Here is a 27919-nt window from a genome sequence, read left to right as displayed (position 1 = left end):
CCTTGGTGCGGACTTTCAGGTGTGAAAACGCCCTAACTTTGATTTGTATATTCTGTTGTTTTAATGGTAAATGGCATTTTTGACCCATTTCTGCCACCTATTGGCCTGGAGTGTTCTGGATTGTGCCTAGGATAACCATAGTGGCCACTATAAAAATCTAGTATATATCTGGTTGTTTTCCACAAAAAAAAAATGGCATTTGAGGATTAATATTGTGAGTTGTGTAGAATTTTTTGATTTTTGGCAAAATTTGACAATATTTTAATTTGTGGTGATTTCAACATTCATGTTTGTTGCCCCTCTGATAAATCTGCTAATGATTTTAAAGCTCTTTTAGACTCATTAGACCTAGCCCAGTCCATATCCTGTCCTACTCATAGGCTAGGTCACACTCTTGACCTGATTATCTCGCGTGGGGTGACAGTGTCTTCCTGTGAGGTTTTGGATTTTCCCGTCTCTGATCACTCCCTCATACGTTTTGACATCTCTGCTGCTCCACCTCCACCCATATCCACTACCCATCGGCGTCGACGCCTTATTACTCCATCTACAGCTGAGGACTTCACCACCGCCTTTTCTGCTTCTAACATAACCTCCACTGTTGAAGTGACCCCGCATCTATCTCCAGAGTTTCTCCTCTCCTCATTCGACATCACCTGCTCCCGGATTATGGACTCAGTTGCACCCTACAGGGTGAAGTATGCAAATGGCTCTTCGGACCCTTGGCTGAGTGAGGTGACATGGACCCTCAGGCGACAGTGCAGGCAGGCTGAGCGGAAATGGAGAAGAGACAGGCTGCACGTATCATTGGAGGTTTTTAGAGACTGCCTTGTCATCTATCAGAGAGCCGTGAAGGAAGCTAAAAGTCAGTACCTCTCTAAGCTTATTAATAACAATAGCCACCGTCCTGGTATTTTATTCAGTACTATAAACTCTGTTATAAATCCAGCCCCTGTTGTATTGAATGATGCTTCAGTTAATACATGCAATGTTTTTAAAAAATATTTTATTGATAAGGTCCAGTCTGTTAGGCAAACTATCATACCAGCCCCTGTTGTCATTGTTCCCTCCCAGGCGACGCAATGTGTGCTGGAGAATTTTGAACTGGTTTCTGTTGTTGATCTTAAAAAAGCTGTTCATGACTTGAAGCCTACCTCCTGCCCTCTAGATACTGTTCCTGCTAGAATTCTGAAAGAAGCCATCGACATCGTATGCCCTTTCCTGGTCTCCTTCATGAATAGCTGTTTTAGTCTGGGCGTTGTTCCCAATCCTCTCAAGCACGCCATTGTAAGACCTCTTCTTAAGAAACCAAACCTTGATCCTTTAGTATTGTCTAATTTTCGCCCCATATCCCATCTGTCATTTTTGGCTAAGCTTATGGAAAAGCTTGTCTTCTCCCAGCTTCAGTCATACCTCGATCTGCATGGTATGGGGGACAAATTTCAATCTGGGTTTAAGTCTAGACATAGTACAGAGTCAGCCTTATTGAGGGTTCATAATGACATTCTTAGAGCCATGGATAACAAAAACTCAGTGGTTATGGTGCTGCTTGACCTTACGGCTGCTTTTGACACCGTCGACCATGCAATACTCATCGACCGGCTCCAACATGTTGTGGGTCTACAGGGCACGGTGCTAAAATGGTTCTCGTCATATCTCACCAACAGAACCTTCTCAGTAATGATTGATGACTTCTCCTCTTCAGCTGCCCCTTTATCATCTGGTGTGCCCCAGGGCTCTATTCTTGGTCCTTTACTGTTCTCTCTTTATATGCTGCCACTAGGTCAACTCATTTCTAAACACAAAGTTCAGTTTCATTTCTATGCTGACGACCTACAAGTCTACCTTCCTGTAGTTTTGAATAATCATTCAGCATTAGATCCCATCCATAACTGCATCCAGGACATTAAACGGTGGCTCTCTCAAAACTTTCTTCATTTGAATGAAGGTAAGACTGAGTATATACTTTTCACCCCGGACTCACCTTGTAGCTCTCTTAATTTTGGCCCTCTCACGCCCCAGTTTGCATCCACTGTACGTAACCTGGGTGTTGCTCTTGACAATAGATTGCATTTTGACAAACAGATTGGTGCAGTAGTTAAGATTAGCTTTTTCCAGCTGAGGCTCCTCAGTAAGGTGAAATCATTCCTGTCCCGTGCTGATCTAGAAAGAGCCATTCATGCATTTATCAGCTCAAGGCTAGATTACTGTAATGCCCTCTACACTGGGCTTAACCAATCTCTTCTCAACCGTCTTCAGATGGTTCAAAACGCAGCAGCCCGTCTCCTTACAAATGTCCATAAACATACTCATATCACCCCCGTCCTCTGTTCACTTCATTGGCTCCCGGTACGTTATAGGGTGGAGTATAAGGTCCTCATGTTTGTTTTTAAGGCCATTAATGGTCTGTCCCCGGCATACCTCTCTGAGCTGCTCACTATATACCAACCTGCCAGAACCCTCCGCTCCTCTCAGAGCACCTCTTTGATTATCCCCAAGTGTAGATACAAAAAGTTTGGAGGCCGTTCTTTTGCCATCCAGGGTCCTACTTTATGGAATGCCTTACCTGCTACCCTACGTAACATTACTGTGTTTAGTGTTTTTAAATCACAATTGAAAACATTTCTTTTCAGGAAGGCTTTTAACACGTAATCATTTGTTTTGTTTTTAGTGGTTGTGTTAGTTATTTTGTTGATTGCTTTGATTAGCTTTATCTTGCAATTTTTATATACTGTTATCTTTTTATGTATTTTATGGAAAGCGCTTTGTGCACCTTTCTGGGTGTTGTAATGGCGCTATATAAATAAAGATTGAATTGAATTGAATTGAATAGAATTGAAAGCACCTGTAGCACTTGGAAAATGATCAGTAAACCACATTAACTTTTTTGCTGGCACACTTGGGTCTTTTAAACATTAAAGTGAGTCACAATGTACTGCCAATGAATTCAACAAATATGATAATCATTAATTTATCTTCCTTTGTGTTCCAAAGAACAAAGAAATTCATACAGGTTTGGAGCGAATATAAGGGTGAGTGAATGATGACAATGTTTGAATCTTTGATTATTGGCTTTCCATGTCCAATTTAAGATATTTATATTCTTACAATATCATCAAAGTGTGTATGTCTAAAGGAATTGCTAGTTTAAAGTGGTGTCACAAATACTCAAATAATAAGTGAACTTGACTGGCACTTATTTTCATTGTTTATTATTACCAATTTAATTGTTACAGACTAGATCGACTGAACCAGTTTTGCCCTCAATTAATTCTCCCGCACGCATGTTGAGCTCAGCATATGTTATTGGTTGAAGGACACTTCGTCCTACAATGTAATACTGCAATATGGGCCTTACCATTTCCTACAGACTCCAGAAATCAATGAATATATTAATTTACCGGAGTAGCAGGGTTCACACCATCTTCATCTGGATTTCATGCGATAGTACGGGAAATAATTTATGGACCAGCCTCACCTTTGCGTTCTTTTATTAAGGCTCGGGACAGATTACCATTTTTGCAGTTGTTTCAAGTTCCCTTGTTATTCTTGGCAGTGATATTTTCTCTGAAGATTCTCTCTTTCCATCCATGCCACAATGTGACACAGTCACCCACCCACGGCCTCCTCTAGCATCTCCTGCCTCACTTCCCAGCCTCTCCATCTCACTGTCAGACTCCTGTAACATGTTTTCAAACACGTTCCCAAACTCCTGCTTGGCTCATTACTGTTTTATTAACCCTGTAAAACAATTTAGATAACAAGATGAACGAATGTTGGTATTGTCAATTTTATTTCTCTCTCTCTCTTTGCTTTCTCATATATATTTTTAAATATAATTTGCTCCCTGTAGCATCTAATTAGATCTACGGAAATTGGTAAATTGCGTTCACCTTTTATTTAGTGCAGATTAGTGCTGTTGGAGTCCCCTTTTAAAATATTTGCCATTTCAAATTATCATAATTCAATTCCAAACTCAATTCCTTTTATTGTTGCAGATATCTTATCGTGAATTACTGCCTGGTTGTTGAAAATTGCTCAAGCCTTTTTTTTTTTTTGTTGAACTCTTGTACCTGACATTTTGTTCAGTGTATAAATGAAATGCGCTGCGAAACACCGTGACTGAATTATATTCATTCCAGCCTTTTCGCTCTCATTCATCAAGGTCTAATTTTTATCCAAATAATTTTTACATCTTCTGTTTATACCTACATATGCGCTAATGCATCGTATCTGCAAACCCCCACAACCCATTGTTTTTTTTCTTTTCCTGTTAGCATGTGAAGCTTTTGATTTTTCTCTCCACTTCACTGAATTTCCTTTGTCATTTGTACACATCATGTTCATCTGTCTCCATGTTGTTTTGTTCTCCCCTCTCCCCTTTCTCTTCCCATGGGTGCAGTAAACAGAAGCAGCCCGCGCCAGCAGCACAATGCAGGTAGGGTGTATTTCTGTGTAGAGCTGCTCTGTCTCTAATCAAAGGCTAGCGGCTTCATCCTCACCTTGTCTAATTGAGGGAAACCACAGAGCTTTTAAATTGCATCAACAAATAATCACAGGCAAATGTCTTAATTGCTGTGGAGCTGTATATGAAATTACGGTGATTGTTGCGTGCTAATCTTATCAGCTCTGTCCTAATCGTCTCTGTTGGGGACATGTTGATTGCTTGCTTTACTTTAATCCACTTGCAGAATCATCTGTCTTTTTTTTTTTTTTTACCCAAATCAGGTGGTGTTTTTGTGGGAACTGCTTTTGCTTTTGTCGAGTTTGTCACAAAAAAATGCAAATCACCAACCTGCGGTGTAAGCTTGACATTGAGCATTGCGGTAAAACATGACAGATAGAAAAACGGCGGATGCGAATGTCTGCCGAAGGAGACGTCGGACAGTCATTTAAACCCCAGATTTGCGAGCGATATGGGTGAAATCGAGGAAGACTTGCATATACATATTTATAGAGCAAACCTCCAACGCTGTTACAGGAAAAAAAAAATGTCAATAAGCTGCAAAAATCACACCTATATTTATTTCTGTCTGCTATATCTGCATCGTGTTGTGTGTGCACAGTAGGTGCAGGAAAAAGTCAGACCTGTCAGCTTTGCTTTTGCATTTCTCTAATGTGTGGTTTTAGCTGTTAATGGTAGTTGGGAGAAAATATGAGCACAATCGAGCTAATGGCGTAATGTGGTACCAGAATAATGCATAAATCCGCTGTCAGTGTTGTTTTGGTGAGGTATGAAGTGCCACTGGATGGAAAGATGTATTGTAAAGTTAGCTTGAAGGTAGTTGGGCACTGTTCCATAAATTCCATAGAAGTCCTTTGAGAGATGCCAGGATTTTGCCTGTATTGATCCACTGCATGGCCCCTTCTCCACGGGTAAAATACCAAACCGGTGAAATTAGTGCTGCTTAAAAATACTTTACGATCTTTAGACTTTTACGATACTTTCCCTGTCAAAGCTCAAGGGCACATGTAATGGAATTACGTTTAGGATTTCAAAAACTTGGTGTTTGGTATTACTGTTCATACCGGTATTTTTGTACTGTACTAAGAGAAGTTAAAATAGGAGTTATGATCTTGCAGTTATGCTGTACCATGATTCAGAGAGTTGCCCTGGTGAAGATGACTGGCAGATTTTGTCAACCCAAGTGAAAGCCTGACAAATATGGTTGTGGCATTGATGTAATAGCTGACTTAAAGGGGGAAATGTGACTTGCAGTCGTGCATAATGAATATTTAAAAGAGTTCGGACAAGTGAAGTATGAATCCCTGTTTGTTGAGTCTAATGGTTTCAGATATATAAATTATATCAAATATCATGTGTCAGTCAACTCAGATAATAGCTTCTTTTTGTGTGTGCGATGGTGTGTATGAAATATTAGTGTCGGAAACACGCACACATTACCAGTCAAATGTTTGGACATTTGGGAACACTTGACTGAATTTGTTTCTCCCTCTCTTTTTTTTCTTCTTCCAATTGCATATAATCTCCATGCATTTTGATTTACTTTATTTTACATTAGGTGAAAAGAGTAATGATAAAGAATAACTATGTGAGACCAAACAGTGTATTAAAAGAAGAATAATTTATCTTTCCCACCAGCACCTCTGTTTATTGGGCAGCTGCTGTCAGAGGAATTAAAGGGAATATTATCATTAAATTTAAACTAAGCAAGTGACAGATGGGTCTCTCTATTCTCTCCGTTCCAACATTACACACATTTTGTCGTACCAGGGATATTACTTTTAATACCCCGCGATTGAAGCGTCAAGGGCCTGCACTGATTTTATTATCTTTAATAAAAGAGTGGTTCTCTGTAGTTTCTCTGCGTAAATCATTCATAGGATGGCCATTGATGTAATTGATTTCATATTGGTTGTTTTAAAGGAAGTCCATTATAGTGTGTTACTGTGTGTGAGACTTGCCATGTGAAATTGACATTCGAAACTTATGACATTCGTTTGGTTTTTACATTCAAAAACATCAAAATGAATAAGTAATAGGCAATCTTTTACCCTAGTTTTGAGCCTAGCTCAAAAACGCTCTGTTTTTATGGGCGTCTCGCATTGAAGACATGGAAGTAAATACCCACTGCTGTGAGTGGATAACAGTTTTGCATATGAGTTTCAACTCTCTCGCTTGCGGCGACTGTCTTCTTCCTCAACCAGGCACTGCACAATATTTTGTATTGCTCGGTAGCTCGATCCGGTTTGTCATCACGAGGTAGGCATCTATGTTATTTAGCTATGCGTGTAATGCGCGAATCGGTGGGCAGAGCTAAACTGGCCGTGTTGAAGTAGGCGTTGATCTTCTTCTGCGGGGGTGGTGTTTTATTCTCTTTGACGTCATAGTTCCCCACTTTGAAAAACGAGTCGTCTGCTGAGCCTGGTGTCAATAAAAGCTTTTTTTGGACTAACAAGGACGTTTTCGGTTCTGAAACTTACAGGATATTCTTAAAATATGATGACCTCTTAGATGTCAAAAGCTCAAGGAAAATTCGATTTCTCAGTTCAGTTCATCAGCCCTTTAAAGAAAAAAAAATTCACCCCAAATGGAAAATGATGCCATTATTTGCCTTGAAAATAATAATAATAATAATAATAATAATAACAGCATAGGGGTTTTGAGGTGAGTAAATACTGACCCTATTTTAATATTTGGCTGAATTATTTGGCTCTTTAACTTCACAAGACTAATGAAGTGGGATAATTCCTCACTGATGATCCCTGAAATTGCTTGTGCAATCACATGCATGTGGAACGAATCCGGTACATTGAGTTATTAGTCTTTGTGCAATCCTTGCACAAAACTTTTTAATGCTTCGTATTTATGACTTCAGCATTTTGTGCACTGTTTTATCATTATTTCTAAATTGCCGAGACCACCTTGTTGGTCCCTCGAGTAGCTCATTTATTTAATAGTGAGGTTATACTTGAAACCACACAGCCATGTTTCTAACTTTCTGGAGCATATTAACACTGCCTCAAGAAAAAAAAAAAAAAAAGCTTTTCCACCAGCACCATCTCTCTCGCTAGTCCATCAAAATCCCAAGTGCATTCTCACCCAGAGTTGTAGTGTGCATCTTCGAGTTTTAAACAAACGGCCGTGCTGGATACCTGTCTCCATATGGATCCTATTAAAATCTCACGCAGCCATCTGTAGCCTAACCATGCTGTGATGTCTCCAAACCTCTTCCCTCATCTCTGCTCTAGTTTGGCAGCCTAACTTTGGCGGCCGTGATCCTTTTGCTGTTTAGATTGTATGCAGAGGGGTGCTGCTTGTTACACTTCTGTGTCCTGTTTGAATTTTGATTAGCTTGTGAAGGAACTGTACATTTACATGTCAGGTTTAAAGGATTATGGTGGGTGCTTGGTTCCTGCCTTCAACCATAATCTAGTCTTGCCATTTATAGAACACGACCTGCTGCTCGCTCCATACTGCTCTAAACGCTTGCCAGTATCTTCAGAGAGCAGTCATGTATGAAGAACTGCTGATATGGACACGCCGTTTTCTCTTGGTGCATCTGTAGGTTCACAGTCCCATACATGTTAAGGTGTTTTGAAGCTCGATTTGATTGCGGTTCAGGATAGTGTATTTGCTTACTCTGATCTTTTTTTATGTGCCCACTGCCCAGATGTGCTCTTGAATAATGTTATATCTGTAACTGTTCTCGCACTGTGTGCCTCAGTTTTTAAAAGTACAGCAAAAACAGTATATTTCAGCAGCTATTATTAGTCTACATTAGTCTTCATTACGAGTCAGCCATTAGATCTTTCATAAATCATTCTAATATGCCCAGTTAATTCTCAAGCAACATTTCTTATAAATTTTGAAAACAGTTGTGCTGCCTAATTCTTGTGGATACCATAATACATTTTTTTAAGGATTGTTTGAATATTTTATTTATTCTCTAGAAGTCGTTACTCTCACTTTTGATCATTTATTTTACATTTTAGATATTGGTTTTATATAACATTTGTTCATTAAATACATTTTCTAAATGTATAAACTCATTTACATATTTTACAATAGTGTAGATTTGCCTAAGCCTTATAAATAAATCTCTGTTAGTTATGCTTGTACATGATGTTCTCTGAAGCCAGATTGTTTCCTCAGAAACTTGTTGGCTAAAGTAGATTATTTTCTGGCCATTTGCATAATTGAAATGTTGGGATGAAATATGAAAACATCAGACTTTTTTGTTTCCTATTAAATATTCAGTTAATCATTGTTATTTATAACTCAGGAAATCAAGAACTCATTAGTTTTAATCAGAAATGTGGAACAAAGTTGTCTTGCAATACTTGCGCGCCGATTAACTGGCGACAATGCGTTGATGATGAGGCTTTTTTGAGGATCGTAATTGAAAACCATTGCAATCGGCACATTCATCAAAAGCAAGATTTTAGGTTTGTTCATCTCTGAGAATAGGATGGATTTAGAAATTAATTAGCACTCTATTATTTTCTGGACTGCAGTGAGACTAGAGCAAAGAAAAGCACTGTGGTTGAGAGAGAGAGTGAGACGCTTGAAGCGAACTGTAATTGTGGCCGAATTGTGTATCTCTGTGAGAACTCTGCTTTTACTGACCTGTCCAGGGCATTGCAGCATGCTTTATCTGTAGGCACTCTGTACACTTTGGGCTGGAGAAAAAGATTTGCAGCTGTGGATAACACCTGGAGCGTTTTCTACTTTGTGCTTGGCCTAGTTAGTTACCTTTGAGTTGGGTTAGATTATTGTAGAAACTGTGAAAGGATCTCAATTTGACTTTTAAATCAATTCAGATTGTTGTTCTGGACAAAAATGTGTCTTAGATAAATAATTGTTGTTTTTTATTAAAAGCAGCTGTTCAGAATAATCAATGTTAGTAACTTAATTTTCTTATTTAATATCGTTTGAAATTACATAATTTTTCTTTACCGTAAACTTGAATATTGAATTAAAAAGCAATTTTGCCAAAAGTTATAATTTGGTTGGAAATCAAATTAGGTTAAGAGTTGTTGTTTTTTTAAATTTGCTTGGGGACCAATCCTGCCTAAATCTGTTTGTAGATAAGAATAGACAATTACTGGCAGTATACAGCACATTTTAACTTCTATTTCAAGTACTAGTGAGTTTCCTCCATAGGCATCTTAAGGTAGTCAACTGCTGTCATGCTCCCTACTAAGGTACCTTTTTTTGGCCCAAACTGAAAGCAGCAATATTGTAAAATATTATTACAATTTGTTTTCAAAATATTTTGAATGTTTAAAAAAGTATTATGTGCTTGGTTGCAAAGCTGAACGTGTCTTAGCGTATCTTATGTTAATCTTGCGTTGCCTGTATTTAAATCAGTAGGGAGTCGGTTACACCTTTTATATAGATCACTTCATGTCAGTTTAATATGTCAGTCAGTTTCTGTGAGGTAGCTCACTAGGTTATGAAACGGAGCCATGATGCATCCCATAAAGCACAAACACTCAAAAGAAATTAAAATAATGTTGGCCTATATCGAAATAAAGCATGTACATTTTGTCTTGGAGATATCCAGGTAATTATGTCAGATATGTGATAAGAACAGATTAAGGAGCATCACAGTAAATGCAAAAGTAGTATGAAAGATGGAAAATCAGATTTTGATCGTCATTTAATGGTGGGTATGTTTATGGGAGATTATGTCAGGGGATGCAGAATGACAAATGGTTTATATCTGCACCATCCTACACCGTGTTTAATCACTGCATGCAAGAAGAACATCTCAATGCTCATTGAAACCGAATGTTTGTGCATTTCCTCTCAGCATCATTATCCAACTGCTCCGTGCCTATTTTCATCTGGACTATATTAGATACACTCTTCCTCTAATTATGTTTCTAGTAAAAAACAACAACAGAGATTTGGATTTATTTCTTCATGGAGAGTTGCTTATTAAGTTCACATTATAGGCACACGAAGAAGGTAAATGAACGTGTGAGGTTTTATTGCGTCAGTATTTTATTCATTGTCCTCGAGCACATCATTAGCCCAATATATCACTGCAGAACACTGTTTGTCGAAGTGGGCAGAGCTGCTGAGGAAGTTATTTACCCCAGGATGCCTCTGCTACTTACTGTTGGAAATGACAGAACGTTTACTGTTTTGAACAAGCAAGGACCGTGAGGGTCTGGAGAACAAGCCTCACTGGAGGCCCTGTTTTTGCAACTGCAAGATATCAGGAGTTCAGTTTAGTTCAAAAACTACATAATTACTTATAAATTTCCCCATACAATCAATTCCACATTACATACTTTACTATGCTACACAATGAGCAATTCATTTGTTAAAACAATTATTTTTTTGGCATATAATCACATTTACCACAAGTAATTATGAAGCTTTCTGTAATGACTGCATAATGAGTAATTGTAAAAAAATAAAATAAAATATGAAAAATAAGGGTTAGGCAAGGGTTAGGGTTAGACAATTGCATGATATCACAAGTTCAAATTACTTTGACCCTCTGGGGTCTAAAGTGTTTTCTGGTTCCTGGAGATGTTCTGCCATGCTCTGTGTAAGTCTTATTACACTGTTTTCAGCCCAAACTCTGCCACAATATTATGTCAGCAGCATGCATGTAAAAATGTAAAAGTTTGTAGTTTTGAGATTATGACGTTTATGCGTGGTTTGTGAACAAAACAATCGTCACTTTTGTCGCAATAAGGTCATGAAACCCAAACTGATTATTTCTTCAAGACTTTTGAAAATTGTATCACATAGCCTAGAGTATTTGCCTCAAAACTATGTGAAAATCATCCTGATTACTCATTCAGATAAGACAATAAAGTCGTTTAAAATTTGTATGACATGTTTTGTGTAAAAGATTTATGCGAAGGGGCGTGATCTCTCATTAATATTACTGCATTTCACACCTGAGAAAGACAAAGACCCCCCCCATAATGGCTCTATCTGCACAAAGAATGGGGAGATTTAAAAAAGAATAAAAAAGAATTTTAAAATTTAAAAAAGAATGGTTTTTAGATTGTAGAACACAACATAATCCAAAAATACACAACAAAGGACACTTAGTAAACACACTGACCTTGACAAAGGCTTGAACAGTCACACAACTTTGTGCCATTCCTGAAACATAGTACATACCTGTCATTTACATGGTGTTTTATTTTTCATTTTACCATGTTCATGTACAGAGACTGTTAAATGTTGAAGTCAGCATAAAATAATAACAGATATAGCAGGCAGCCTATAAATCATTAAAAAGGAACACTTCAGTAACACTACATTAGACAAAAATCTATGGTTTATCATATGTTACCTCAAATAAAATTTCAAATTCAAATGTTATAGATAGTTAACTTTTATTGCTTTTATTCAGACATACAGTAAATCATAAAGTAGCTTAGTGCCATCTGACTTTTACCGCATGGTTCTTTCATATTTTTTCACAAAACCAAAAGATTAAATAAAAGCAGGGGCTGTTTTAACATAAACAATAAACAAAAAAAACAAACAAGTCTTTCATAACTGTATTCAGATGTAGCGCATCAACTAATAATTAGATATGAATAAATAGTTTTTTTACCGATGCAGATGTTAGAAACGATGCATCGCGATACAAATGCCAACTTGTTTCCGATGCACACTTATTTAAATCGATGCATCGCTAGCTTTTATGCCGATGCACAGATGCGAATCAGTGAATCTTACCATCCCTAGTGTACACAAAAGAAGACATTGAACAGTATTGAATGATTTATAACACTTGCCTGTATGACGAAAATCGACAGATATTTGAGTCTCTATTGCACTGATAAGAAAAGAGATACAATTGCACTGGCACGATAGCCAACCTCGGGGGGTTTAAGGCCCGTTCACACCAAGCACGATAACTATAAATATAACTATAAAGATATAATTCTAAAAATCGTTCTCCATATTAATGAATAACAGAGTTCACACCACAGCTATAACGATAAAGATATGAGGAACGATATCGTTGGGATCACTTTCAGAACGATTTTTTCCAGCTGTCCAACGATAAAACACTGACAACCAATCTGAATAGCGCATTTAAAATGGCAGATGACATTGCCGAGAAGTTAATCCTCCACTGTTTGACAAGTCAACCCCCCTTTTCAATGATGCGTAAAAGATGGATATATGGAAACTTAAAGCATTCTGGGAATAAACGGTGAAGTATTCACAATGAGATTTTGCAGTTTAGCATAGTGTTACAAAATTACCTCAGGTAGGCTACCCAGCGCTAGTTGACAACATTGCTGAAGTACTAGGCGATGTTTTTATCCCATCATTGACATCATTGACTAAATCCAGATATTACACTAGACTAGATTCACTGTTTAGATGTGCTCCCAACTCCTCTCGTCTTTTAAGGATATTGATCGTGTACCCAAAACAAAAAGCGCCTGTTTTTGTTTTGATATTTGTTTGTAACGTAAAGCAGCAACAGCAGGTCATTTGCAAGCTACTCTGAAGCCGCAGCGCGCATGTGCTTAGAATAAAAAGACCTTTATCGGTCGTTGGTGTGGACGCATATATAGTTATCTTTATCGTTATCTTTATAGTTATCGTGCTTGGTGTGGACGGGCCTTAAGTGTATCATCACAATCAGTATAAGGTGTTCAGAAGGTGTTAATGCTGGTTGTGGGGTGAGGAACATTTCTCATTTCTTCTTTTCACATTCTGCCAACCTTCACCGGCACATGTTCAAGCACCATTAATCTATCTGTCTCAATTGTACATCTGTAGTGGCTGGTTTCAGCATTTATCTCAGCTCGATGGCCACTGGCAGTCAGAGGCCCCATCGGCCCAGTCCATAATCGGTCCTTTAGAACCAGTCAAGTATCTCTGAGGGAATGAGGGAAATGAAGGCAATCATTAGAAATTTAAAAGAACGTCCTCCTTTGATACGGCAGGATTTGATCAACTTAGCATATTCCCGTCATGGGAAATGAAGTTGTCGGCACGCTTCCAGGAACACCACTTTTGTGTTGAGAAGGACTTCTGTGTGTATTCCTGTGGCTAGATGTGATACCCTATCCATGGTCATCCCACACTCAGCGTTGCTAACTGATGCAGCATCTTGCGGACTGTTGCCTGTGTGTGTGCAAACTCATGTGGCCATGCTCGGCCTGGCTCTGTGCCCAGAGATGAGACTGCATATCCATCACCACTCTATAGTGAGTGGCCATGGCCAGCTGAGAGAGCAGATCTGCACCTCTCCTCCCCTCCCCTCACCAGTGGACAGATTCAGGACACCTCAGGTTCATTATTCACACTAAAGTAGGGCAGGTGCACTGTGAGTTGCCTCTCCTGGATCTATTAGAGGCTCAGGGTGAGGCGTGACACACTCATACACCACAAGCACCACTTCTGTAAAGGCCAGGGTCTTTCCTGCTCTCTAGCTTAATGCAGTGGGACCCCGGCAGATAAGCGTTGGGGTTCGTCTGCCCTGTTCTGTGCATATATCAGCTCCTAGATACTGAGGGCCAAAGCCCTCTAAATCTCATAGAACAATTTACTGCAGCATTAATGAAAATAGCTAAAGCATAAATATTAATGAACAAGTCCTTTGCAATCTGCACGTTCACAAATGCCTCGAGGTGCGACGTTGCAATGTTTTGCCGACAAATACACAGAATTAATATGCAGAACAGGAAAATCTGATAAGAAAAAAAATTGTGATTGTTTTTAATGTGGAGCGTCTTCAATGAGACAAGCCACCTACGCACTTTGACAATAAAATACACCCGCATTATACATTGAGCAATCTGTTGTGAATCTTTGAATTGACATTGATTTTGATTCATTGGTCCTTTTAATTGGTTGATTTGATTTAAAACCACTCTTTTGTGAATTCAGAATGATTCAGATTGTTTTTAAATGTTAACAGCAGTTTTATTTTTACATTTTTGAAATGCGATTTTAGGTTCATGTTGGCGTTATCACAGCCATTTGAAAGTTTGAGGTCTGTAAGATTTTCATTTTTGAAGTCTATTATGATCACCAAGATTGCATTTGCACCATAATTTTAGCAAAAAACAGTAATATTCTGAAATACTGTTTTAATTTAAAATATCTTTTTATATTTTAAAATGTAACACATTGACAGACAAATTCTATGCTGCCATTAGTCTTCAGTGTTACATGATCCTTCAGAAATCATTGTATTGCATTATATGCATTTCCTCTTCCTCTTCTTCTTCCTCCTCCTCATTAGCTGCTTAATGTTTTTTTTTTTTGTAGAAAAATGTAAATCCTTTTGTCCTTTTTGAATTGAAGTAATTCCTTCCAAAAGAAAAATAATTTGTTCTGACCCCAAACCATTAAACGGTATATGCTTATGATATGATTTAATAATAAATTCATGTACATTGCAATGTTGCTTTTTTGTCACTTTTAGTTTTTAATTTTAAATTTTAAAAATGGTTTTACATTTGTACTTTAAGTTTTTTTTGAAAATATTTACTAAATTTATAACTTAATTAAATTGTGCATTTAATTAACGTCAAACATTTTTTTTTTACTTTTTCCCCCCCACCAAATTGTTGCATTTTTTCAGTAGAACTACTTTTAATTTAATGCAGTTTAAATTGATCAGAAGTGACACCTGTCCTCATTTCTTTTTCTCTGTCCTGCTCATCTCAGGGGTCTCTCAGTAGGTACACTAGTGGTAATTAATAAGAGCCTTGTGTTGAACCGGACTGACGTGAGTAGCCGGCGGCAGGGGCTCTGACTGTAGAGCCCTCAATATGAGTTTGATATGAGAACGCAGTCCACAGGGCCATCTTTCCCTCCCTCATAGAGTCACCTGACGGCGAGTGAGATTTTGACAGCTCTGCTCAGGACAGCCGCAAAGGACGGAGTGTTCTCTGCTTCCCTATATAGAGTGCTTGGCACCATGCTTAAGATTGATGATTTGGCTTATTATGGAATGTTTTTATTGACGGAGAGAAAATAAATACAGCATATGGCCAGAAGTCGTTATTAACTCTTCACGTTAATTCTTCATATTTAGATCAACAGCACTATTGGTTTTTTGAAATTAGTTAATGGAAACTTTATATCAGCTCTTTGGTATTTTTAATCATTTTTAGTGACATTAACAAAAAACAAATTTGGCTAAAGTTGTTCGAGCTCACGGAGTGCTATAATGATGACTAAACCTGCACAATGAAATCTGGAAACTTTTTGAAAATGTTTCTTGTAGCATGTCCCAACCCACCCACCGTTGCGGCTGAACAGGAAAGGGAAGCTTTCTTCAAAATTGCCACAGGAAGAGTAAACAATACAAGAATTTAGGGTGGATTTTAAAAATGCATTTTTGTCCAGTCAGTGTAGGCTTTGTGATGGCCCTAAGGCCTTTTAAAGAGAGAAAGAACGAATGAGTTTGTGTGTCTGACGCGGATGTAGGATGTACTGGTGTGAGAAATGAGGTGCTGTGAAGTAGGCAAGCCCTCCAGCAGTCCGTGTACTGCTGATAAGAGATGAGGGCCTCGGGGAAATGTAGTGGGTCAGACAACAGTTTTCACAGGTGTTTTAGAGGGGAAAGCACAAGCACACACTCCAGTGATGCTTGCCATGGAAGTGGCTTTTATTCAATCCTGTATCCAAACACGGCACTCATCCCAAAAAAAACATGGGTAAATAGAGATGGTACTGAGGACATTTGTCTTTCTTCATGAAATATTCAAACTTTGATTGCCTCATTAAAAAATAATTACAGTTGTCTGGTTTGGCAGACTTGAAAATCTTCCACTTTGAGGAAGATGATTTGAAGAGTAAAGGCTGATGATGATGTTGTTAAACTTTTGATTAAGCAGTATCACACTAGCAAACTGTTGCATTCAATACCTCAATATACTTTGATCTTCAAATCAATACTAAATATTAAAGATTCAGTTTCAAAGAATTAGCTAACGATTTGCTTGTTTGCTATTCTCTGATTGGTGCAAATTTTATTTATTTTTTTTTAATCATGGGTAATGTTTTTCACCTACTGTTAAATATGATTAATTAAGAAATAAGTTGAAATAGTGTGGGCTGAGTTATAGTAAAAAATATGGAGATTTAATGAATGGGATTTTTACCTCTGGAACCCGTAATTCAAAGAAATTCGTTATAGGTATTTGTTTTTTGCGAAATACTGTATTATTCTTCGCTGGTTTGCAAAAGTTATTTAATTAAATATGAGAAACAAGTGGCATTGTAAACTTTCAAACCTTTTAAACAAGGCTTTGTCAAGACTTTAAGGCATTCTCAATTCTGAATGCTGCACAACAATGCATTTGGTGTATGTGCAAATGTGATACTTTTATACCGGTAAATAAACAAGTTCATATTTGGGATGCCGTGATTATGAACGGGGTGATTTTGAACAGTGAAATGTTCTTGTGCTGATTTAAGGAACTAACTGTTATGTAATCTGCAGTTTAACCATGAATTTTAATTGAATTTTTTCATTTCCATTTACAATCTTCTCACTTAGGCCCAGATGTTAACACCCCACACACCCACACACACACACATTAAGTCCTGTTAGTGTGATAGGACTTCCTCTTTGTGTCATCACAGGTGACTTGTTTGGCTTGAGGATGTGTCCTCATATACTTTCACACCTGACATAAATTCTGGGACTAGGCCACGCAGAACAGGTCATCACATCGATTTTAGTTTGAGTCCTCAGCCCGGCTCGACATTAGCAGCCATGATATGATGACAGTTCACCTTTCCACAGTGCGACACCGGACCAAATGGAAGCCAGCGGACAAGATACAGAAAGCAATACAGCCTGAGGGCTCTCAAGCCCTTGGCACCATGAATCATGTTCAGCCTCCACGCCACCGTTGCCCCAGATGGAGTGAAAATCATACATCATGCCAGGTTGCTTATGGGCTGCTCGGCTCAGAAAGCCTTATAGAGACGGTTATTTTTGTCCGTTGCACCCTGGGACAGCAAATCTCTGCGAAAGTTTTGATCTGGAGAGGCCGGTTGAATAGAACCAGCTGGAACGTGAGGTGCTGGTAGGTTTCCTCAATTGCTTTGTGTTTCGTCATGTTGATTCAAAGTCAACTCATGACACTTAAGTTATGCGACACATGTTTTTGTGGGAAGCCACACACAAACTTACTTCATGGAGCTGACGGTCCTTAAACAGGCAGCTGCGGCTTTACAATGACACCCAGGCGGTTGCAACAATCTCATCAGCTTCTGCCACCATATCTGAGACATCTGCCACCATATCTGATAGAAACTCAATTTATGATTTTTTTTTTTAGTTGTTGTTGTTGTTGGTCTCTTTCCTCCCTTTATCTTTTCACTCTCACTTGGATTTTTTTCCCCTCCGCTTCTTGATATATATTTCCCGTTATTGTTTATCCAGGTCCTGTGCTGTCAGAGAGAACAAGACAAGGACTGTAAAGAATCTTATCTTCCCTAAAGCTGACAGCTGTTGGAGGGGCTCAATAGGGGGGAAAGTCTTTGAAGTGTTCTCAGTTACTCCACACATCAAATCCAGCCTCCATCATGCCTCATCATCTAGGAACAAGGCTCACACGAAACTGCTTTTACATTGTCTTTCAACTCCTCTTCTGTCTCTCTCACATCTTCACTGTCTCGGTTTCTTTTTTTTCTTCTGTGCCACCATCCATTTTGTTTTTGCATTTTATGGGAGCCTCTTTTTTAACCCTCAAATATTGATCAATCTTTTTCAATCGATAACCATTTCAGCACGCATAAATCTGTGGTATCTTTTTGTAGCTGACGTTTCTTTCTCTTAATCCCATTGCAGAGGGGGAGTGCTCAATGGATGGGTCAGGATGCTCTGTTAATCGACCGCTGTTCAAAGTTCAACTAGGTTATCTAGATTTGTTGGGGTTTTTTTTTTTTGGTTTTTGGCAATAGGATAAGCAAGGATTTGCAATTTCTCAGAAGAGATTTTTATCACGCTGAGAGAGAGCCTTATGCTTTAATGTGCTGTCAAAAGGCCTGTCAAAAACGCTTATGTAATGAATCTATCAACTTGAGCAAGAACTTTCAGGGCAGCTATAATGTCAGATCATTTGCTGTTTACAATATTTGTGTCATAGGTATTTTTATTTTTTTTAATGAACTCTGATAGTTTTGTTGAATACAAAGTTGCTTAGCCTGAGTTTTTACTGAATACCTGTCAGTTCATGCCATTTTTAGATCCAATTTCATCTGTTTTCTATGGGGATAGGCAGTATATTGTGACCATATTCACTCATGGCTGAGATTTGATTTGATTTTTTCATTTACATTTAGCTATTAGTCCATATACTCTACCATTCAAACGTTTGGATCAGAAGATTTCCTTTTTTTTTAAAAATACACATACAGTACATATATTCAGCTCTGATTTATATAATTGATCAAAGTAACAGTAAATACATTTACAATGTTCCAAAATATTTAGATTTTCAAGTTGCTTTTACTTTTATTGAAGTGATTGAAGAAGACGGGTCTCTTGAGCCCCAAATCAGCATAATAAAATAATTTCGGAAGAATCATGTGACACTAAAGACTATTTCTTTGATGTCAAAGCTGAATTATCAGCAGCCATTACTAAATAACATTAAAATATCAAAGTTGTTTTAAATTGTAATACTTTTTCCACAATATTACTATTTTTTTTACTGCATTTTTGATTAAGTCACTCCTGGTGAGCATGAAAGACTTTCAAAAACATTAAAAAAAATCTTAATCTTAAATCTTAGAGACTCAGCAGCATACATGCAGATGGATTTTTTTGGACTCTGTGCCCTGTACAACATTGTGGTTTTCTTTTTAACGATTCTGATAGCAATAGACAGTCTTATTTACGAATTAATTTACTCTGGAAACATAAACATACAGCCAATTGAGTTACACAATTTTTTTATTTTTATTTTACATTTATACTCTACTACAAAAGAGCACACCAAATCACAACTATATCATGTGGACAGCTCCATTGACTTTAATAATAGATTTGTTTTCAATAATGAAAATATGTATATTTTTTTACATCCGCTCATGTGTCAAAGCATGGCGTGAGGTGCTGAGGAAGAGTCACAGTCATGGTAGCCCATGATCTCATTAAAAGCATTCAGGGGCGGTTTGTAATCAGCCGCTGGTGAGGAGAACAGCCATTTGTCTTTAAGCACCCTCAGATTGTGGCACTTCATCCTATCTCACTTTCACTGTCTCTCTCTCTCTCTCTCATTCTCTCTCTCTGAAACCCATTCTTTATCATCTTAACTTGGGCTCAGACGGATGGAGTTTCAGGATGTGCAAGCAGACAACATACGCCTGTGCCCCTCATTGGCTGAAAATAGAGCCTGGAAGACTGTGACAAAAGATAGCAGCATGCTGTGCTCCAAAATGCGCTTAATTGTTTACCATCGCATTGTCTGATTGAGAGCGATCAGAGGTGTGTTACGGTATATTTAAAGCAGCACTATGCAGGATTTCCATTTTTGTCAAACTGTGACGCCCAGAGTTGCTGTGGAGTACTTATACTGTCGTAAATAGCACTCACGCAGAGATGTCTCTGCACTCGCGGCCTGATTCCCTCCCCATGTATACCGGTACCTGTTCAGTAGGATGGAAGCTGTAACGAGTGGAAATAAGGTGTGGCCCCTTTAAGAGCTGCGCCCTGTTGAACTGTCGGCAGTCTGTATTGTATCACCACGAACACCACATGTATACGGCGCCGGGTTATTTCTTTTTGATGCTCATTTTAGCAGACCTTTCTTGCCGTAAAGCAATTCGTTACATCGCGAGACCTGATATCACCTCAACATTCAACCCGAAAATAGTCATAGAACCATTGCAATAACTCAGAAGCTATTCCGTTAAAGTAAAAACACTGCATAGTGCTGCTTTAATGCAAGTTTTCTCCTGAAAGATGAATAGACAAAGCCTGACTGATACTGCTCCATAGGGTTTTGATTATGAGGCGTGTCTTAAACAACAACAACTCTGCACTCAATTGGAAAGACCTATAACCAATCAGAGCAACGCAGTAAGTGACATATGTTGAGCTACGCATAGTTGTCAACAGAACTCAACTGCATGTACGCTGGAAGTAGTCATAAAATGAGTGTTGCTTCTTTTACTTGGTCCTCCATGTGTGCGACCAAAGGACAAACCACAACGACCACAGGGTTTTCATTGCATCCCATCTTCTTAGCGACCATCAGAGCCAGCTGATAAATTAAACTTTTGCCGAATCCCGTATAAAGGACGGCAAACACATCTTATCGATCGACAAATGCCTTGATTGCAGTTCTCTGTTCATCTTTTTAAATTAATGCGGTGTTGATTACTTTTACAACAGACACGATAGCAGAATCTATACATCTCAATTCTCCAGCTGCAGTCATCTTTGAGGGAAACCAGTTGAAACCAAGCACTCTTTGATAACGTGATGATTACGTAACAATCATCTGTCCATCATTGTATAAAGCCCACCCTGGCAATTTGATTGGCCCGATTAATTCTGAGCCGATCATAATTACTCTTCAATGGATCGAGTCCAGACCGAACTTCCCGACTAAAAAAATGTTGTGGGCGGGGTTCGGGCTGGCATCCAGGCTAGAATAGACAAGCATACTCCTCTAAATACGATCCCAACACACAAAATGGGTTGTAAATGCAGTGTTCCTTTTTTATCATGTTTGTTTATCTGAGGAAAACATCTGAGATTCATATTGTCTATTTACTTGACATGATTTCGAGAAATAAACAAAACAATAAAGAAATGCATTCTTGTCTGTCGAGACTGACGAGAAGTGCCGTGGAATTGTTTTCTCTCCCCACACATACAATTTTTTTCGGAGAATATGAGATTGAGCCGTGCTTGCTTGAGTGGATTTTTTTATGTAATACAGAACAATATATCTGTACTCTGCGCTCAGTTATCAGTCCAGTACTATACATAATACACAAGGATTACTGTCCGTTGCCTGCGGCTTAGACTGCGTGGCTCTTTGCAACAGTTGCTTGTTGCGGACGTGAGCGTGTGCGTGAGCGTGTATGTGTATGTAGGTGTGCTGAAGAGTGGAAAATGAGCAGGCTGAATCCTGCTACTTCCATACTGCATATAATCACCCGGAGGGCTTTTAACAGAAGCGTGCCATTAGCACAGGACCAGCTTCTTCACAGGCTAATAAAGACCCAAATGGATTACGACCGTTAAATCAGTCTGATTTACTCCGGTTGCTGTTTTTCCTCCAGATGACACTGTAGTTGTGTATGTGTGTGTGCGCATTTCTGGTCTTTTTCCAGTGCAGGTATCAAACTTCTCTCTCTCTCTCTCTGTCACCATCTGATGCATTTTTTGTCTGCTAGGGCCTGAATTTGTACTGTGAAAGGAGACAGACATTGAAAATTCCCAAACACCCACTTCTAATCATGATGTCTGTAAACTTGCCCAATGACAGATGAAGTGGTGTGTTTTTTTTTGTTTTTTGTGGGTACAAATAAGTGGTTCAGAATATTTCAAGTGAAAATTGGCTGAAAGTATGAACAAAAAGTACAAAATAGTAAATAGCAAGTGCTTTTCCATGACAGAAAATTAAAACAGCAAATAAAATAAATATTTAAAGGTACAATATAAGAAAAGATGATGGCAATTACATTTTTTTTTATTTACTTAATATAAAGTAAAAAAAGACAAATTATAACAGTAAGGCGAGGACCAAATTATAAAAAGGTACAATATTTATGTATTTATGAAAATGTTCAGTAATAATAATAGTGAACATTACAGAATAAATGGAATAAACTGCTTTAGACAAATTATTCAGACAGACAACGTGATTTAAAGCTTGTTACTTAAAAAAAAAACGTGTAAATCGGACGTTGGATTTGGTTGTGCCGTTCGTAACCGAGAACTGCAGAATTGTTTGTGAGCTTGTTTTAAGGAAACAATGTTGCGTCTTTGCATTACTTGGAAGTGTACATATAGTATGAAGGTAAACAAAGACATTTTACGCCGTAAATGATAAAATTATATTAGGACACTTTGGACGCATGTCCCCTTTCTCACCTGCATTGGCATGTAAGTCTCTCAACGCCTTTCAACTGCCCCATAATGTATGAATTAAATTACAGACTCTATTTTAAATTCAATTTCATGTCACAGCTGAAGTTCCCACATTAGCCACATCACACTTAATTAGGTTTTATCACTATGTGAAATGCTGATTAGCATCAAGTATTACTTTCTGGCTGCCAGCTCGGTCTGAGTTACACGTTGAGTTACAGCGTAAATCAAACAAGCACTTTTGAGTTAGCAGCTAATTTCTTTTTCATGCGCAATATTTCCCCTTGTACTCATTCAGCATTGTGAGTAATAGAGGGCCAGTTATGTAAGGAAGAAGCAGTGTTGTGTGCGAAATGAACAGGTGGCTCAAACTCCTCAGTGTGGGCTTTTTCTCGAGCCACCTCCCCACAATGTTTGTCTTTGGCCTCCTCTTCCTAAAAAGGGCACAGTTCCAGTTGGTCTGGAAACAATTAGAAAAGGTTCTAGACCGCCAAGGAAGCTTTGTCAAAATGTCAGCAAATTGAGTGGCTTAATTTTATCTAACCGTCCCATCTTTTGTTCCAACAGGCAATCCATCCAAGTCAACCCACAGGCCAAAACATCAACATTCCCAGCAGCAGCAGCAGCAGCAGCCTCACAAGAAGGGTGTCGCGATTGCTCGCTGCAGACCAGCTCAGTCGACCATGTGAAGAGAGGCCTTGCAGCAATGGGGGAGGAGGCGTGCGGGAGCTGGTACGAAGAGCTGAAGGTGGGCTGTCCATGTCTGAGGTACCTGGACTACGGAAGACGGAGCACCTGGGACCGTCTCAGATCCCTCGGGCGGTGGCCGGCAGCAGCGTGAGCCTCCCCAGCAAGGCCAGTCCCTCACGCAGCCTGTCCTCGGACAGCGAGCGGGGGCTGCGGAGCGAGCGGGGGCCTATTCCCAGGCTTCAGTCCTCCTTTACCGGCCGTCTGGGTCAGCCGCCCCGTGGCCCTCTGTCTTTACACATGTACAGCCGAAAGAACGTCTTCTTACAGCACTCGATCCATACAGCTGATCTGCAGGCTCTTGCTCAGCAGGAAGGTTAAAAACACACATGCACAGTGACACAAGCCTCAGATGGATATAAACTCTTGATGCAGTTCCTCAGTGACAACGAGTACCTTCAGATCCACATGCACTCAGTTACCTTCAAGGGTATTTTTCCTCTAAAACCTCAAAACGAACTTGGACCGCACACCGAGACTCGTATTATCCTTTGTGGAGTTAAACTCGTCATCTTTATTAAGTGTCAAAACCAATCCATTGTCTGCACTACTTAACCCTTCTGAAGAAATGCTGCTCCGATAAGTCCTTTAGACTGACGGTCCACTAATGTGAGTTTTAATCATGACACCATCACATTGTACAGTTCTGCTAATATGCTAGAGAGGATTTCAACGTTTTTGCATTCCCCTATATCTTTGAAAGAAATCCATGGTCCAACATTAACACTCGCCAAGCCACAGATTCAAGTACAAATTGGTTAGTTTAACCAGTTGGCCGGAAACTCTATTGGTAACTATAACATTACATGTTTTAATTGAATGGTAAGAGTGGTAATCTGACCTTTCGCTGCTTTAAATGATCAATTTAGTAAACTGTCAATTGGGTTGGGAAGGTTTCTTTAAATAAGTTTGAAAAGGCTTGAATGCTCACCAAGGCTGCATTTATTTGATTAAAAATGGGAAACAGTAATATTGTGAAATATTATTACAATTTAAAATAACTCTTTTCTTTTTTAAAATGTAATTTTTTGATCGCAAAGCTGAATTATCAGCAGCCTGTGTTCAGGATCACTTGACCCTACAGAAATCATTATAAATTGCTGATTTGTTGCTCAAGTAACATTTCTTGTTATCAATGTTTAAAACTGTTGTGCTAAAATTTTGAATCGTGATAAATTTTTTCAGGATTCTTTGTTTAATAAAAATCCAAAAGAACAGCGTTCGTTTAAATGGAAACAGAAATATTTTTTTTTACATTATACCTTTTTGTACCATCACTTTTGATCAACTTAATGCATCCTTGCTGAGTGAAAGTTTATATATATGATTTAATATGAGTAATATTGAGGAACATAAATCACTTGTTCCCATTTATGTAAATAACCTTAATGACCCCCAACTTTTTATCGGTACAGAAACCAGTCATATTAAACCAACATAATCTAAATATGCTGTACAAAATTGTTTTTGTGAAAGATAATCCAGCTTCATGACGGTGCAAAATATTTGTTTTTCTCAATTCACCCACCAAAAAGTTAATTTTGGACCCTGAGATTCCTTATTAAACATTAAGTTTTCAAAACCATTTTTACTATTAGTCTAACGATTATAGACTGGATTTTTTTTTTGATTACGCCCAATTAGTAGTGATGTTTATAATAATAAGTCACACAAACAGCTCAGCACGTTGTTTGGCACCAGCCAACATGACACTGAACTTGAAGGCCCATGCGTATATTGCCAAATCAATCCTCAGTCGAAGAGAGGGGGCATTGAAACACTTGCTGCCGGTTTAGAATTACCCACGTCAGACCCCTGTTATGGAGCTTAACACTCATTAACACTCTTCTAATTGCAAGCTAATCTTTCTCTTTTTTCTACTATCCTTTTGCTGCAAAAAGCCAAGAAAAGTTTTCTGCACTAAATCTAAGATAAATTAGATTTGACAGCCTTGGTGGAAAAATTCCGCAAGAGCCCCGAGTCTGGACTTTACCCCACAGCTGGACTTTAAGAATGAAATGCCCTTCATTTTTCAAAAAGAAGCAGAGAACTCCTTCCAGAGGAATTAATTACATTATTACATATGACATAGGTGAGACTTTGAATTTTCTTTTAAAAGTAGATGGCAGATACGTTTAATTACACGTTGATAACTGCAATAAAAAAATCAATAAAACTGCCATAGACAGCCTCATACGGAGCACAGTCTTAGGAGAGGTGGTCGAAATGAGGAATGGCCTCATTTTCGCAGCGTTGGGACAACGTTGAAGTAACATTGGGACAGTGTTGGCCCGGCTTTGCGGATCAGGAGCTCGAGCAAGGACGCATGGAGGAGAAGGAAACCCTGAAGAAACGCAGTCCCATCCATCCAGCAGGTCTGCTCCCTGAGGTCCACTGCTCCAATTTCAGCAATCTGTTGGGAACATCATCGCTCTCTATCTCCTTCTTCCTCCCAGACCTACTTCCAGCTCTGTGATCAGGCTCAGGGAGAGAAAAGGCTTTAATGTGGTCTCACCATTACACGCTCCGGTACTGAACATGCACTCCAAAAACTGAAACATGTTTGTGTTCAGGGTCCAGAATTAACATTCAGTATAACACACAACATATATATTTACACGTTATAGATTGTATACCTTAAAAATGCAAAAAAGGTCAATAAGATTTGTTTATTGCCAGTAAATCTGCTTAATTTATTCATCCTCGGGTTAATTTTGGACCCTGTATTTGCGTGACCTTAGGAGAGCAGATTGCTGTTAGACAGCCAATTTAAGACAATTCAGTCCTCGAGAACTGCTGTCAGCAATACCGTTTAAATTCTGTGTGGGTGCCCGTTTGTGACTGGTGAATGTTAAATGCGTGTTCCCAGAGGCAGGAATTGTCCTTGTTCCCTCCTGAGCCTCCCTTGTGTCTTTGACACATGACTTTTAACCACACGTTTGAGCCATGATGCTTGAAGGTCGGACGTTGAATACGCGAGATCATGGGTAGAGTCGGGGGAAGAGAGGGAACTCGTGTATCTCGAGTGATTAACGTGACTACATGTGCCATCACATTTCTGAACTGAATCCTTTAACATGGAATAGATATTTATTTGGCCTTATTTATTATGTGATATTGTGAAACGACTATCACCTTAGGCTTTTATTTGTCTGTCTGGACTCTCTATCGATGCGTGTAAAATTGTCTTTGTTACGGATTCTGATGAAATGTCGAAATCATCTCTTATATGTACAGGGTTCGCATAACAATGGCACTTTTAAGAGATTTAAACCATACAATTTGAAATAACCTTTATCTGTCTTTTATTTCGCTGGTGGTTTTCATTTATAAAGTTCCGATTTTCACTGAATGTAATATATTCACTCATTAAAGACAGATATTTAAAAGAAAAACGTTTTGAGACATGTAAGGCCTGGTTTTTATTATTAGTTGGATGTTTTTCACTTTTATGCTTTTCGTCAGTACATCAGTACACATGCCCCTTGATGTTTGACATCATTTTTAATGGAAGAGGAGAGCACACTGTAAGCAATATTACAATCATCATCTCTGGAAACTAGGCAGGAAAATGCTATTGCTTTGATGGCCTGCAGCGGTCTAAAGCGAGCCCTTTCTCTGGCCTGCCCTTGCTTCTTGGTGAAAAGGTAAAATGGATGTCATCCTTCTCAAAACGTCCTCTGGAAATTGCTTACTGTGTTTGCTCTAGTGTATTGCATCAGATTATATTGCTCAAAAGGCTGTGTGAACTTCACATGGTCCCTGTCTAAATCACTCCTTCTGTCTGATTTCTGTTCAGGCTTCACAGTCCAATTCAACTGTCCAGGTTTCACAGCACATATCGTTGCTCCTCTTAGTCATCCATAACAAGTTTTCTCCAGCTAAAAAGAGGACCGAGGGAGACCGTCAACTTCTGGGCAAAAGTAATTGCACTGCTCCGCAGGGAGGAAAGCCGGTACTGTAGAACTCTGAATGACAAGTGTTTTGATGTGGGAGTGGGCTGATTTTGATGCACAGATGTGTATTTTTCTCTCACTTCATAAATTTGAGGCAGTTATGTATGACATCTGCATGTGAAATTCTCCAAAATTGTTTCCACTGTCGCCAGGGCTGATTTTCCACGGTTTCTTTTTAAATTTCTTTTTAAAGGTGTAACTTGGGCTGTAAAGATCTGACCAATAATAGAACATTTATGTCATAATTTAGTGTTTTCATACCTGCCAGTATATAGTATAGTATACAGTATACTATTACGTTTTATCTCAAAATACCCCACAGATAGTTTTTTACAGTATGTTTAAATTTTGGGGGGTGAGCCAAAACCTGATGTTTTTGTGTGTATCCCTTTAAACGCAAATGAGCTGCTGCCTTCGGCCCTCTTTCAAGAAGAGGGCGGAGCTTCAAAAGTTCGCACTCTAGTGTCAAGACCAAAGGGGTAATCCATCGAACGGAATGTTGAAGCCGGACGAGTGCCGCCATCTTGTAGCAGAACTTCACTTGAGTTAGCATTTCCATTGACTCCCATTCATTTTGGTGTCACTTTGACAGCGAATAACTTTACATCTGAGGCATTTGAAGACTCCATTTGTCCTTTATTTGTTTCTAAAGAAACAAGACAATGTATA

The 27919-nt window shown here is 38.7% G+C and overlaps 1 protein-coding gene across 1 annotated transcript in view; it reads left to right on the top strand.

Moving 5' to 3' along the window:
* ccser1 (coiled-coil serine rich protein 1) overlaps nucleotides 1-25922 on the top strand; it is an 81200-nt gene extending 55278 nt beyond the window's left edge. Inside the window, exon 10 of the mRNA XM_039679459.2 lies at nucleotides 23115-25922. Coding sequence (XP_039535393.2) covers nucleotides 23115-23615 — 501 coding nt within the window. The 3' untranslated portion in view covers nucleotides 23616-25922. The remainder of the gene's footprint in view (nucleotides 1-23114) is intronic.
* Nucleotides 25923-27919: the final 1997 nt, after the last annotated feature.

This window comes from Pimephales promelas, chromosome 14 (genome assembly GCF_988280905.1).
Source record: "Pimephales promelas chromosome 14, fPimPro1.hap1.1, whole genome shotgun sequence".
In the NCBI taxonomy this organism is placed as follows: Eukaryota; Metazoa; Chordata; class Actinopteri; order Cypriniformes; family Leuciscidae; genus Pimephales; species Pimephales promelas.
The sequence above is the reverse complement of the archived record's forward strand: the minus strand, read 5'-3'. Positions and strand labels throughout refer to the sequence as shown.